The sequence below is a fragment of the Pan troglodytes genome, chromosome 8, assembly GCF_028858775.2.
Source record: "Pan troglodytes isolate AG18354 chromosome 8, NHGRI_mPanTro3-v2.0_pri, whole genome shotgun sequence".
Classification (NCBI taxonomy): domain Eukaryota; kingdom Metazoa; phylum Chordata; class Mammalia; order Primates; family Hominidae; genus Pan; species Pan troglodytes.
Window position 1 is genome coordinate 18364058 of NC_072406.2, and position 15430 is coordinate 18379487.

General features: G+C 49.9%; 1 protein-coding gene across 1 annotated transcript; it reads left to right on the plus strand.

Moving 5' to 3' along the window:
• Positions 1 to 7540: 7540 nt before the first annotated feature.
• On the plus strand, positions 7541 to 8843 carry CALML3 (calmodulin like 3). Its single transcript, XM_003951585.5, has one exon. The coding sequence runs from the start codon at positions 7666 to 7668 to the stop codon at positions 8113 to 8115; it is 450 nt and encodes a 149-aa protein (XP_003951634.1). The 5' UTR covers positions 7541 to 7665; the 3' UTR covers positions 8116 to 8843.
• Positions 8844 to 15430: the final 6587 nt, after the last annotated feature.

Genomic DNA, 15430 nt, shown 5'->3' on the forward strand with positions numbered 1-15430 from the left:
TGGTGATTAAACACGCAAATGGAGGTGTTACATTGGCAGCTGCATACATGAGGTGCTTAGCAGAAAAGGTGGAGAGAGATATACGCTATGAACAAGACTGTCTTGATACTTTCCTGCACTGAAAGCCATCTAAGGCAGGACCAGTCCTGGCTTCTGTTGTCTGTTTTGCAGCTTCTGGACAAGACGGTCAAAAACTGCATTAGTGATGACCACAGAGAAGATGGAAAGGGAGGCTAGCTGTAGGAATCGGAAGATCTAGGTCCCAGTCCAAGTTTTAAACTTGCTAGTTGTCCAACTTTAATTCATATTCATCATCTGTGACATGGAGACATAACACAAAGGATAGTCATTACTCAATGGATAGTAAGTAAATCCATGTCTTACATTATAAATGTAACCGTGAAACAGTAAAAGAACGAACATAACTAACTCCATTTTTGTTTAAGGGGCCTTTACCCATTCCTGCACAGATGCTAGGATAATTTTAGAGCACTGAGATAATACATAAACCCAGAAATCATGTAGTTTTTGAAACTCACTCTGAGATTAAAAGTAAAGCATATAAACAATTAACTATGTGTTGTTAAAGATTTACAGGAGTCCTTGCATGTGTTGTTAAAGATTTACTATGTGTTGAAACTATATATAGTTTCAACACATATATGTATATATACTTATATATATGTATATATACGTATATATATATAGTTCAAAAACTATAGTTTTTGAAACTCACTCTGAGATTAAAAGTAAAGCATATAAACAATTAACTATGTGTTGTTAAAGATTTACAGCAGGTCCTTGTGACCTCATCAAGGACAAAAAAGTTCCCAAACTCCTCAGACCCTCATGGGCACCCAGATGTCTGCAGTCCTCAATCCCCTTTTGATGCTAATCCTGCCTTCTTCCCCATATCCGCCTCCCATAAAAAGAAAAAAAAAAAAAAAAAAACCCCGACAAGCCTGAAATTTTTGAGATGGTATAATGGTTTAGAACACTAGCTCACTACCATCTCCTTTATTTGCTGGCTCTCCAAATAAACCTGCTTTTCCTCCCACCACCACTTGTCTCTTGAGTCCAGCTTTCAAGCAGTGAGCAGCCGAAGCTGGGTTCAGTTACATAAAAGTGCTAATATTTACACTGGGGAGGAAGGAATTTGATGAGCAAGTGTTAGGGCTGGTGGATGGCTTTATCAAGGAAAACAGAGAGAGTTCAGAACTACTCAGCCACACCCATTCCAGCAGGGACACAGGAATGGAACTGGCTAAAGATTGGAGAATCTTCATATCTTTATATCACCCAGCAGGAGAGGCACACTTAAAAGGACACTTAACAAATTCTTCTTAACAAAGGCTATTACGACACCACTTCATGGGGGAAAAGCAAATCACCTTGGGCCTTCTGGCTTTAGGGTTTCTAGTTTTCAAAGAAAGCAGCTGCAGTTGGTGTGTGTGGGGGGGTGGGGTAGGGGTTCCTTCTATCTGTATCTATTGGATTCTTCATTAATACTATTCTCTGCAAGGCCAGCACTGTCCCACCACAATTCCAGAGTCCTTACCTGATAACTGCAGCCCGGGGAATTCTACACCCAGTTCACACTCCTGAGTCCCAGCACCCCAGGCACCCAGCTCTCAAAGCCTGTTCCATGGATCTCTTCGGGAACAGGGTGTCCCAAGACCCTTACTGAGGGCCTGAGAGGTCAAAACTTTTTCACAATAAACCAGTGTTTTTTCCCCTTTTCACTGTGTTGATATTTGCGCTGAGGTCAAAAGCAACAGGGGTAAAACCAGTGCCTTAGCATGAATTAGGAACCCTGTGCTAGGCATCATGACACTCTCCACTGCCACATTGTCTCATTAAACAAACAAACAAACAAAAAAGCTGGTTGCACTTAAAAATATCCTTGGAGCAGCAGAATTATTTTTATTAAATTTCAAAGCTTACTTGTACATTTTTAATAGTCTGCTGATATTGAAGTGTGATGATTGTCATGAGGAAAGCATTGTGTGATTGATTAAATGAGTAGCAAGGTGAGCTTTTTTCATGGAACATCTTTTTTGTTGGAAAGAACAGCGGATGGACAAACCATGATCACTCAGACCTAGTATTTGGCAGACATCTTTTCGAGAATGGATGAAGTGAGCCTGTCACTTCAAGGAAAACAACTAACAGTATTTGTTGCCATTAAAAATTTTTGAGCTTCTGAATGAAAATTGGAATTTTTGAAATTTTGTATTTGTCACCGTGAACTTGAGCCTCTCCAGTACTTAGCAGCTTTTCTAATGAGATTGGTGGTGACATTAATGAATGTTTTTTTTTTTTTTTTGAGACAGGGTCTCACTCTGTCACCCAGGCTGGAGTTCAATGACATGATCACAGCTCACTGCAGCCTCGATCTCTCTCCCATGCTCAAGCAATCCTCCTCCTGCCTCAGCCTTCCAAGTAGCTGGGACTACAGGCACACACCACCACACCCGGCTAATTTTTCAATTTTTTGTGGAGACGAGATCTCACTATGTTGCCCGGGCTGGTCTTGAACTCTTAGATTCAAGCAATCCTCCCACCTCGGCTTCCTGAAGTGCTGAGATCACAGGTGTGAGCCACCACACCTGGCCTAATGAATGTGATTTTTAAATGTTATGTATGTAATTGTTCAACCAGTGAACCAGTATTTTCCAAGTGACCAATGCATGGCATTACAAAACCATGCACGGGTAACAGATCTGTTCAAAGGGCAAAAGAAACCAATGGATTTTCATTTAACAGTATGAAAAGGTCTCTGACATGGTCTCAGATTCCACACTGCAACTCATCTTTCAGAAACTACCACTTGTCAAATTTTGATGTAGTATCAAAGAAGAATATCCACAATTTTTTGAAAAGACTATTCAAATGCTCCCTCCTTCCCCAGCTGCATACTTGTGTGAGGCTGGATAATCATACACTCCAAAACATTTTGCCACAGATTGGGCATAGATGCAGATTTGCTTCTAGAAAGCCAAGCATGAAAGATATTTGCAAAACTACTTTGTAAAACGCTACTCTTCTCCCTATTCCTTGTCTTGGAAAATACTGATTTTTCATTTAAAAATGTTGTTTTTCTTTAACTTTTATTTTAAGTTGAGGGGCACAAATGAAGGTTTGCTGCGTGGGTAAACTTGTATCATGGGGGTTTGTTGTACAGATTATTTCATCACCCAAGTTTTTTTTTTTTTTTTTTTTTTTTTTTGAGATGGAGTCTTGCTCTGTCGCCCAGGCTGGAGTGCAGTGGCACGATCTCTGCTCACTGCTAGCCCAGTGTGTGTTGTGTTCATGTGTTCTCATCATTTAACTCCCACTTATAAGTGAGAACATGCAGTATCTGGCTCCTGCATTAGTTTGAAAGAATAATGGACCCCAGCTCCATCTCTATCCCTGCAAAGGACATGATCTCGTTCTTTCTTATGGCTGCATAGTATTCCATGGTGTATATGTACCACACTTTCTTTATCAGTCTATCATTGATGGGCATTTGGTTAATTCTATGACTTTGTTATTATGAACAGTGCTGCAATGAACATACACGTGCATGTGTCTTTATAATAGAGCAATTTATATATCTTTGGGTATGTACCCAGTAATGGGATTGCTGAAAAATATGTTTTTATGTGAACAAGTAATGGGTTTATTTCTATTAAGTTATAAATATATAAAAATATACTTAAATATTTAAATATTTATTGATTTTAGTTGCAAACACAGTATATATATATGTGTATATGTATATATGTATGTGTGTGTATGTATATGTGTGTATATATATATATATATATATATATATATATATATATATCCCACATAAACACAAGCTCTTTGGAGTCCCCAATAGTTTTTAAATGTTTAAATGTATCCTGAGACCAAAATAATATCTATTCTGTAGGGAAAGGAGTTGCTATATTGGGGTGAGAGGCTGCAGGGAGAGAGTTAAACAGAAAATAAAAAACATTCCCTCTGTCACAGTTTGCCAACCAGCGAGTTGCAACAGTATGGCCCATCGTAAGGCGGTCCTCTGTGAGTCACTTTGCACTAAGCAATGCTGTTTAAAATTCTGAGTCCTCTTTTTTTTTGAGACAGGGTCTTGCTCTGTCTCCCAGGCTGGAGTGCAGTGGCACGATCTTGGCTCACTGCAACCTCTCCCTCCCTGGTTCAAGTGATTCTTCTGCCTCAGCCTCCCAAGTAGCTGTAGCTGATATTACAGGCACCACCCACCATGCCTGGCCGATTTTTGTACTTTTAGTAGAGACCTTTAGTAGAGGTTTCACCATGTCAGCCAGGCTGGTCTCGAACTCCTGACCTCAAGTTCAGGCCTGCCTCGGCCTCCCAAAGTGGTAGGATTATGGGTGTGAGCCACTGCACCTGGCACTGAGTCCTCTTTCAATGTGCCTTTTTGAGAAGGACATTTAGGTAAAAGCTAATGTTTGAGCCACAGAGCCGTGACCCAGAAACCAGCAGTTACCTGTTGGCTTCTCATCCTGGTCGTTGGTCAAGTGGGCAGGAGGTATGACCGTATTCCTGTCCTTGTCCATCAGGGCACTGTCTCAGGCCAGGTTTCCCCCTGATGCCATCCGGGGCTCTCCAGAAGACTGTGTCAGCCACATGTCCGAGTCCCTTGGTGCTCCTGTCTCCTGTGACTGTCCCTGTATTCCTTCATGAAGAAGTCTCTCCAGCCCCTAGGCAGGGAAAGTAGAAGAAAAATGCTTCATAGCATCTTTTCCACTAGATGGTCACTCTGGCAGTCAAATTGGGGGTGTGGTTATTGGCTATTAATTATTCTGCTTTTCTATACATAATAATAGCTAGGCTCACCATAGTCTCATATCTCTGAGAAATATAAAGCTGACAATATTACCAGGCCCTCCACATTACCTAACCTCAGAGAAAGAGAAAGAATTTTGGGAGTTCAGTAAGATATGCAATATTTTTTATCAGGGATGGTTTTTGAATCTTCAGTCATTTCCCCTAATAATAGAAATGATATATGGCAAATATAAAACATTTTTAAATGAGCAAAGATACTACATTTATAAGAAAATTAAAAGCACTTATAATCCTATTATCCAAAGTATCCACTATTAAGAGTTTGGTACATGATTATCTAGGCGTTTCTTCTGTGAATGTATATAAATAAACATATATAAATGTTTAATACATGAAATCATATCACATATACAGTTTTCTATCTGCTTTTTAAAAATTTTCCATGGAAACCTTTCCATTGTTATATCCTCATCCTCATTTTAAAGGCTGTGTATTATTTCATGGTGTGGAGGAAAGTTCAGGTATTTGTTACTAACCTGCTATTGTTGGATATTCGGGTGATCTAGAGCAGAGATATTTAAATATTTTTAAAGTGCGTTTGGGATATGAATTCTAACACTCAGGCATCAGGCACCAGTGTACAATCAAGAGCCCTTCTCAGAAGGTGACAGAAGGTCCCCATGTCCCAGAATTAGCCCCCAAAAAACCCCAAAATAAAAAAGGGACCTTGATCCCCAGCTGAACTTTTCATGGGGTGACCTTGAGCAAGCTGTGTGTGCAGCCTTTGCTGGGTCTCCCCACCACAAAAGAGATCTCCAGAATATTCGAGGAAGGGCGGGGCTCCCAGGAGCAAAGCACACACTCTTTCTTGCGCAGCCCCCCGTGGACAGAGCTGTAACCTGGGCCCAGGGCATGCTCCCAGCCTGCAAATGGAGATGCTGCCTCATTTTTCTCTCTAAATCTAAACTTTATTATCAGCCCCTCTCCTACCCCAGGGAGTCCTGGCCAGCCCATCTCCCCACTCCCCTAGAGCTGTTGGGGTGTGAGGTCTCAGGCAAGGCCGAATATTCTGGGGTGAGAAAGGAGGGGAGGGTGGGATCTGGTCACCAAAGTGTCACCCACACACGTGGCTTCCAAGATGCCCATCACCTCGTTCCCTCCACGCCACCCCTGGGCCCCAGGGCTCTTTGCCAAGGCTGCCTGTGGCCACCACATCCCTGAGCCCTGCTGCTCTGGGGTCCACAAACTTCTCTTCTAAGGAAAAGATTCCATGGGGATGGAGGGATTCTTCAACCTTCCTGCTTCCTCCTGCCCAAACCCTCAGGACACAGGCTTTGTGAGAGCCCTCAGGTAGGAAGGAAGGTGTCTTGCAGGTGGCTTCAATTTTCCCCCTACCACAGACCCCCTCCAGACCAGAAGGACACACTTGCCTCTACTTGAATAGAGAAGGGAAGGAAAATCAGAGAGAAAAAAAATGAATATCCGAGCCCTTCTCCTGCCATAGTCTCTCCTCGGCAAGTCCAGGTCCTCAAAAGGACACTTTCTTTCCCTTTCCGGTCTCTACCCCACCCCCACACACCCAGCAAAAAATAGAGTGGGCTCCATGTTTCTCCCCCAGTGTGGATTTCTTGGATTCCCACAGGTGAAGCGCCTGCTCCTGCCTCTCTGGGGGTCATGTCTCCAGGCCCCCTAGGAGTGGGAGCCGAGTCTGTGCTGTGAACACCCCACCATCCCCCTGAGCGGGTCTCCTGTGGGAGAGGCCGCTCCACAGCCCCAGCTCCATGCTGCCCGGAGCTCCTGGGGCAATGTGGACCAGAGAATGATAGTGGGACTTCCTGGCTGAGCTCTTCAAGGTCTCCTTTGTCTCTCCTCCTTGTCCCCTCCCTCACAGGCCTGCAGCCCCACTGATCATCTTCCAGCCCTTGGCCCTGCCATGGCCACTCCGGCCTAGACAGCTGCTTCTCAGCAGGAGGTCTGTCCTTGACCAGGCTGAAAGGTGACCTCGGGGTCCTGTCCATCACCACCTTGTATGTCCATCAGCATTTATCAATAATCCCTAGTCACCTTGTTTGCATTCCTCGATTAGTTTACCTGCAAACTAGCTGTCCTGCTAGTTAACCTCAGAGGACTGGGGGTGGCTTGCCGGTCCCACTGTGTTCCCAGCTTCCAGAGTGACACTGCACCTAGTAGGCACTCAAATATCTGTGAAAGGGTGGATGAGTGAATGGGTTGGAGGAAACCCCTCCCTATTCATGTCCATTCTGAAGATAAGAAAACTCGCTGCTTCTACCTGAAGGGAAAACCTTCCTCCTCCAAAAACCCTCCTGTTCTATATAAGGCTTTAGAAACCAAAGGCAAGGAAGTTTCTTTCATCTGCCTTTCATCCTGCAAAAAGCCCTCCACTCAAGGGAAGAAAGGGCACTGGAGTTTATTGAGTGGGAGACAGGCGACAGGTGGGAGACAGGGAGGGAGGAGAGAAAGGGAAATTCAGGAGGAAGGAGTCCAGCGTGGATTGCTCCAAAGCTCGCCCACCACGCCCTGACTGCAGGTGTGATTCGGGGGCCCCCGTGGCTCTGCTGGGTCCGGGTGCAAGCAGGCACAGAGGTGCTGGCGTCAGCTCGATTCGCAGGCCCTGGACTCCTGTCTAAACAGGACAGGCCCGGGCAACCGCAGGGCAGGGGCGTCTGCCAATGATGGGGGAGGACTCTGCTGCTTCTTAAGCTCCAGCGTCTCAAGCCAGGGCGAGACAGCCCGCCGGCCGCCCGGATCTCCACCTGCCACCCCAGAGCTGGGACAGCAGCCGGGCTGCGGCACTGGGAGGGAGACCCCGCCGTGGCCTCTTCTGCCACCCACGCCCCCACCCCTGGCATGGCCGACCAGCTGACTGAGGAGCAGGTCACAGAATTCAAGGAGGCCTTCTCCCTGTTTGACAAGGATGGGGACGGCTGCATCACCACCCGCGAGCTGGGCACGGTCATGCGGTCCCTGGGCCAGAACCCCACGGAGGCCGAGCTGCGGGACATGATGAGTGAGATCGACCGGGACGGCAACGGCACCGTGGACTTCCCCGAGTTCCTGGGCATGATGGCCAGGAAGATGAAGGACACGGACAACGAGGAGGAGATCCGCGAGGCCTTCCGCGTGTTCGACAAGGACGGCAACGGCTTCGTCAGCGCCGCCGAGCTGCGACACGTCATGACCCGGCTGGGGGAGAAGCTGAGTGACGAGGAGGTGGACGAGATGATCCGGGCCGCGGACACGGACGGAGACGGACAGGTGAACTACGAGGAGTTTGTCCGTGTGCTGGTGTCCAAGTGAGGCCGGCGCCCACCATGCTCCTGGGCGCCCACGCGGCCCACAGGGCAAGAACCCCGGGCCTCCCGCCTCCTCCCCCATCCCCCTGCCTCCCCTGGGCACTGTGGCTTCCTCCTGCGCCTGGTTGATTCAGCCCACCCCTCTGCATCCCGCTTCCCGCATCTCTTCTCTGCTCTCCTGCCGACCTTCCCACCTGCTCATCTGAATGACATGGAACGCTCCCACTCCAGGCAAACCGTGAAGCCCTCCCCACTCGGGAGAAGCAGAGCTGACCTTAGGACCGAGCACCAGGGCAGGTTGCGCTGACTCTGCGGCCCTCCAGGACGGACACCGGGTGACCCCTTAGGGCACCCAGGCAAGATCCCTAACAGGCACCCAATGCCCAGGCCAGGGGGGCTGCAGCCCTCAGCCCCCGCCAGGATTCCCGGAGGCTCCTGGACTGGAAGCTCCTTCCGCGGTCGGATTCTGGAGGGTGGGAGGCATCTTGGCCTGCAGTAAGCGGTGCTGACGGGGACTCTGGCCACAGAGGTCAGGCCTCCTGAAAACGGCACTGCCTTCCACGCTGCCCCAGCTTGCCCCATTCCTTGTCCGCCAACCCACCGTGATTCATCTTCTGAAGCTGGGAGTGAAACTGGGTCAGCTGTAACCTGTTCCTATTCATCTGGAAGGAGGGAGGCTTGGATGAGCGGGGGATGAGAGCTGCAGGGAAATAAATGAGATATTCGTCCTTATTTCCTTTCCTTTTTTTTGGTTTCCACGGAAATGATCCTTGTTAAATTCAGGGTTGAAACGAGGCAGGAATCTCCATTTTTGTGCTTTTTGAAAATGCAATGAATTCCTATACGGGGGAGCGGGGAAGGTGCCTCAGAGAGAGAGAAGTCTGGATGAGGGAAATATTGAATATTCTCAATCAAATGGATACGCTGGCAGCAAAGAGTGGTTAAAAGTCCATCCGGGCTTGAAAGACCTGAGTCCATTACATTGAGAAGGGACCTGCTGATTGCTTTGATTCCCCCTGGCAAGTGCTCCCTGGTTGTGAAGCACCAGGCACTAGAGATGGTGAGGGGCTGGGGGGCAGTTGGGCACACACAGTGTAAGAGCAATTCAGAGCCGTTAGTCCTGCACTAGCCCTGCAAGCGGCTGGCAACACCTAGAGAAGGTCGAAGGGGCCCTGCCAGAGATCCCTTCAATTCTAAAGGGAGGTATGTTTTGCGGGATGGGCACTAGACGGAGCTCATCAGAAAAGGCCATGGTGGATGTATCCTCTCTCCCTGACACCCCACCCCCACCCACCACCACCCAGTGTTTCCTCCTTTGTAAAACAAAGAGCTGGGCCCCAGCCCCAGCCTTGCCATCATCACTGCATCACTGGGACCTCCAGGATGACAGGACCCTCATGCCACGTGCTTGGGCTCAGGGCACCATCAAGCACTTGGCCTGCATAGACAATTGGCACCTCCCTATGGGGCAGCCACTATTATTACCTTCCTCATCTTACAAACGAGGAAGTGGAGACACAGAGGGCTTTAGAAAGCAGCCCTGGGTCCCACCAGTGGGTAAGAGGCAGACCTGGGATTTCAGTCAGGTCTGTGCCCTGACCACTCAGCTACAGGTCTGCCACCAACCTGTGCTTCCACCATGGTAATTACGGTAGCGCCTCTCTCCAGCACTTGTGAGGAGCCAGAACAACATTCTTAACACACCTGGCATGTAGTAGGTGCTTAATAATGACAGCTATTGTTACCATCACCTTAAAGATCCCTTCCTGCTCTAATACTGCAAGACTGTCCAGGGTAGTCACCCCTCTCCATAGCTCGAGAACAAGACAAGAGCAGAAAGGGGCAGAAGCAGGTGCTCTGGGGCTGGATTCCTGAGGGGATGCTGGATGGTGGGGTGTCAGGTGAGCACTGGCCCAGGGCCGGTGTAACTGCAGGTACTCCTGTCAGGGGAACAGAAGCAGAGGGCAAGCTAAGGCTCAGCTTGCCGAGTAAATCCCCACCCCTCCCTGCCACTCTCGGGAGTCGGGGTTGATTGGACACGTCCTGGGGAAGATTTGGGAACAAGCCTCATAAACACCTGGACAGAGTGTCTAGAGTTCACTGGGCAGCAGCACCCCAAGGGGTGGGGGGCTGTGAGCAGGAGGGGCAGGCAGAAGCCCCCACATGGCTGCTGACCGCCGGCCAAAAGGAATAGTACATCAGGCCTGAGTACCTTTTGTAGAATGTCTCCTAAATTCTGCAGGAAGGAGAGAAACCAAGGTCTCCCTGCACAGGGCATCTTTGTAGTCACTGTCAGACACGTGGCTGAGGTTTGACATCTAAGCCCCTTCTTCCCAGGTGCAGGCTTGAGGAAGCTCTTACAAGGGTTGGGACCTATGCGCTGCCAATGCCTGGGCTAGGAGGGCACGCCAGTGTCTTTATTTGTCTTCCTCCCAGCCTCCCAGCGATTCCGCCAGGGCAGGTCTTTTTGCAACCCCACACACCAGTCATTCTGGAGCCACCTGGGCCTGGATTTTGCAGGTGCTGGGAGCCTTTCATCAAGAGCTCTTTGTGCTCAGGCAGGCACTGGCTGGGGTGGTGGAAAGGTCCTACCTGCTCTCAGCTTAGAACTGGCAGCCCCAGATCCTCCCTGAGGGGGAGTCCTCAGAAGCAGAGTAGTAAGTGGAGGTGTCTTTTTTTTGAGACAGAGTCTGGCTCTGTTCCCCAGGCTGGAGTGCAGTGGCGTGATCCCGGCTCACTGCAACCTCTGCCTCCCTGGTTCACGCCATTCTCCTGCCTCAGCCTCCGGAGTAGCTGGGACTACAGGCACCCACCACCACGCCCGGCTAATTTTTTATGTTTTTAGTAGAGATGGGGTTTCACCGTGTTAGCCAGGATGGTCTCGATCTCCTGACCTCGTGATCCGCCCGCCTCAGCCTCCCAAATTGCTGGGATTACAGCCGTGAGCCACCGCGCCCGGCCGGAGGTGTCTTCTTTATACAGACAGAAGCCAGAGGCAGCAAGGTCAAAGTGCGTCCTGTGGCAAAGGTGAATGACCCCTCCCCTCCCCCTTGGTGTTTAAACACTTTTTTTTTTTTTTGAGATAGGATCTTGCTCTGTCGCCCGGGGTGGAGTGCAGTGGTGCAATCATAGCTCACTGCAGCTTCAACCTCCCAAGCTCAAGTGATGGTCCCACCTCAACCTCCCGAGCTCAAGTGATCATCCCACCTCGACCTCTAGAGTAGCTGGGACTGACGCGTGCCACCATGACCCACTAATTAAAAAAAAAAAAAATTGGAGGGGTGAGGTCTCTATGTTGCCCAGTCTTGCCCAAACTCCTAGCCTGAAGTGATCCTCCTGTCTTGGCCTCCCAAAGTGCTGGGATTACAGGCACAAGCCACCGTGCCCGGCCCTGAATATGATTGTTCAGTAACATCTTCTGTCTTCCCTTCTCCTTGAAGCTGGGTCACTGCCCTCACCACAGTGAGCACCATCTGCTGCCACATGGCTCTGCCCCCTCCCAACCTTCTGTGTTGGGGTAAGGAAGACCAGGCCAGAGGGGGACGCAGCTCTGACAATGCTCTCTGACACTGCTCCTTCTGCCTCACGGGGTGTGATGCCCAGGGAACCCCCTGCCCTCACCAGCAGACCCCAAACCCACAGTGTGAATGCATCTCTCACCGGGCTAGCATTGCTGACCTCCACGGCATAGCATCAGCTACCCTGACTCAGTTCACCCATGGCAGTGAGTGTGTCCTCTCACACAACAGCCTCGGGATCCAGGTCTACCTAGGTCACACCTGGGCCTGTCTTTAGCTTCCTCCCCGTCTCCCCTTATCTTATTTTCCCTTCCTTTTTCCCACCCTGGTCAGCACTTCCAAAGAGTCTGCCCCAAACCCAGATGTCAAGGTAAACTTTTTGGTTGGTAAAATGTGGTCACTCCAGCTGCCAAGGGTGGGTGCTCACCTGTTGGACATAGGCAAGGGGAGGCCTGGGGGCTGGAGCAGGAGGAAGGAGCCACCCAAATGGGCATACAGGGTTCCCCAGAGAGACCCAGCCCTGCGGGTGGAGCTTTCTTCCACCCTGTGTTTTTCTGTGGCAGAGACTTAAGAGGCAGTTGCCCAACTGGCATATCCCTTTCTTTTCAGTCATTGAATAACCTAATTTAAACAACCTGCCCTCAGCCCCCAGAAAGGTGCAATCTGACTGCAGCTCAAAACAACATTCCAGCCATCCTACGGGAAAGGAATTTATAAATATTACCTTGGCTTCCATGTGCTTTACTGAGCTCCCTCATAAATCAGGACTTGGGGCTCCTGCACTCCCAGACTATATAAAGCTCGCCTCTGACTCCCGTGTTTCCAATTTTAAATCGAATGCAGCCCAGCCCTGCTGGCTCCTGTTTATCCTCAAAGATTCCAAAGGCCTGTTCAAAAGCTCCCAGAACCAGCCATCTAAAAATGACCCACGGCTTCCGCTAGAGAAATGTGGTATCAAAACTCGTGCATGGGGTGAGACTGCTCCATGAAGAATGGTAGCAATGGGGAATATGAGTTGTGTTTCTCCACCAAAAAACAAAGCTACATAAAGTAAGACAAGACCAAAAACCACCTCTGAGAAAGGTCTGGCCCCAAACCATGTGTCAATCTCCTCACCATCTTGCTTTTCTGGTAGTCATTTCCATAGCAACAGGTTCTCAGGGGTCTGGACTGGGCAAGAAAGGGAAGTGCCTGGGAAAGGCCTCCTCTGAGCCCTTTCTAACAGGGACAAGGCTGGGTGCTGAGTACTGGGTGGGACAAGCGCCTTCCTCAAAGTGCAGGGAAGTGAGAAGCTTTAAATAGACCTAGAAACAATGGCAGGGTTTCCATAATTGGAGGAGAAAGTACCTATCGGAATAATAACAGAAGGAACCACATGCAGTCCCCTAAACACCTTCTTCAGGTCTTTCACGTCTTTGTAGTGTGTGCAGAACTACCCGGGAGGGGAAAGGAGCCAGGCTCTTAGCACATAAGGAGGGGAACATCTGAAGGGTGAATAGCAGGTGGGCCTAGGCCTCGGAGAGCCAACTGGGTGGCCCTGCACACCTTGGGGAGCTGAACATCCAGGGAGTGACTTCCTGAAGACTGACCACATGTGGCCCTGCTGGCCCATGGTGAAATTCATCTCCTGTCATCACTAGCCAAACCAGTCTCACCTATAGCCTACTGCACACCTGAAGACTCTGGTCTGAAGGCCCCCCATGATAGAAGCTCAGCCTTCACTGGGGCACACTGTCGGGAGGCACTTGTCTTGCATTTCATTAGCTCCTTTAATCCTCCAAACAAGTCAGAGCAGTAGCTTGTTTTAGCCTGTTTCAGAGAAGAAAAGATTAAGACTTTGAGACTTTGAATAACTTATCCAAGGCCATATATCTAGTGAATCAGAGTTTGACCCTGGGTCTGACCGACCCCAAAGCTCACACTCTTCCCACTGTGCCAGAGAGGAGTTCTTAGAGCAAGGAGCCTGAAACCGAGAGGTGCTGAGCTCACAGAGGCGGTGAGTGCTGGAGAGATCTCGGTGGGAAACACCTGGAAGTGGGAAACAGCTGTCAGGCAGAATTTGTCTGGGCAGAGAGGACCTAGAGAAAAGAAAAGGAATTGATCGATGCCAGGAATATCCAGGAGCCACAGGACCCCTTGTGTCTGGGTGTGGGCATCTGCAGAGGGAGTGCCGGTGGACTGCCCACTTGCCACGTGAAATGTGATGTCTCACTGCCCCTCTGGCCCACCACTGGACCCCATGCAGGTGCTGGGGCCGCTGCAGTCCCAGAAAACAAGAGGGAATCCTGCAGTGGGCACATCTTTGCGACAGGAGGTCCCAATCTGCTCCCTGCTCCACACACGTGCATCTGTCTGCAGCCAAAGTGCTGCACGAACCTTCACCATTCATTACTGCAGAGCAGCTGGGAGGTGTTGGGCTTCTCAGCTTCTCATCCAAACTCACATCTCGGGGTGCAGGTGATGGGCAGTCAGAAAAAGCCACATGACCCTACTATGGTTGAATTGTGCCCCCTGCCTCCAAAAACTCATATGTTGAAGTCCTACCAACCAGGACCTCAGAACATGACCTTATTTGGAGATAGTCTTTACAGGGATAATCAAGCTAAAATGAGGTCATGAGAGTGGGCCTTCAGCCAATATAACCTTGTCAGGGTGGGACACGTGGACACACATGCCCAGAGGGAAGACAGTGTGACGACACAGGGAGAAGACAGCTGTCCACAGGCCCAGGAGAGAGGCCTGGAACAGCCCCTCCCCAGAATCCTCTGGAAGGAACCAACCCTGCCAACACCTTGACCTTGGACTTCCAGCCTCCAGGACTGTGGATGAGACCTTCCTGTGGTTGAAGCATCTGATCTGTGGTGCTTTGTTATGGCAGCCCCCAAACATCCACTGTAAGGGGGTCAGGTGTATTCACGGCCTCTCTCCCTGCTCCAAGGTCCACAAGGGCTGCTGGGGACTTGGTCCAGAGCCGTCCTTTGTCTGAGTCCAATTCTGACTTCATAGTGACACCCCGGGGGATGCAGGGAGTCAGATCCACTTGATTCTGGAGAGGATCCAAGGGTAAAGGAAGGAGAAGGAGGGAAATAATCCCTTGAATATGGGAAACTGTCTTTTGACAAATTCTGGTGTGTCTTTCCAGACCGTAGATGCGTGGGTGGGATTCAAAGTCTGGCCCTGCTGAGGAGCCGCGGAGCATCCCAGGAAAGCCCCTGCTCTCCCAACCCCAGCTCTGCTGAGGAAGTGAAGGATCCTTGGAGGCGGCACAGCCATGCACAGGGTGTAGCCACCTGGGATGCAACCTGGGCATGAAGACAGCACAGCCGTGGTACCGCAGGGCCCGAGGCTGGGTGAGAGTCAGGCTGAGATCAACGTTTAGGCTTGTAGACGCCTAGGTTTGCACAGCATCATAGAGGTTATCTGGCCTAATTTCCCATGCAGGATGAGAGGCCTATGAGTGATGACATCGTAAGCAATGGCAGGTGTGCACGACCTTGAGTGCGACCATGGTAGGGAGGTCAAGGCAAGTCGCCCAAAGGTTGGAAAATTGCTATCCCCAGAAAGCTTTTCCTTAGACAGGTCTGAAAGGTGCCTCCATGTAACTGCCCCCACTGGCCCCTTTATTCTCTCTATGTTTGTGAGAGTCTAGAGCAGCAGCCCCTCTCCATGTGCCCACGTATTGGTGCCTCCGGCAGCAGCAGGTGCCCTCATGCCCCACATGGCCTCCTCTCCTTTCCAGGCTCTGTCCAGAGGTTCTTACCTGACAGTGGTTAAGGTTCCCCCCTTATCCCCCAGTGGTAG

Excerpts from the sequence above, each read along its gene's own strand:
- CALML3 (XM_003951585.5), top strand. The coding sequence starts at position 7,666 with ATGGCCGACCAGCTGACTGAGGAGCAGGTCACAGAATTCAAGGAGGCC.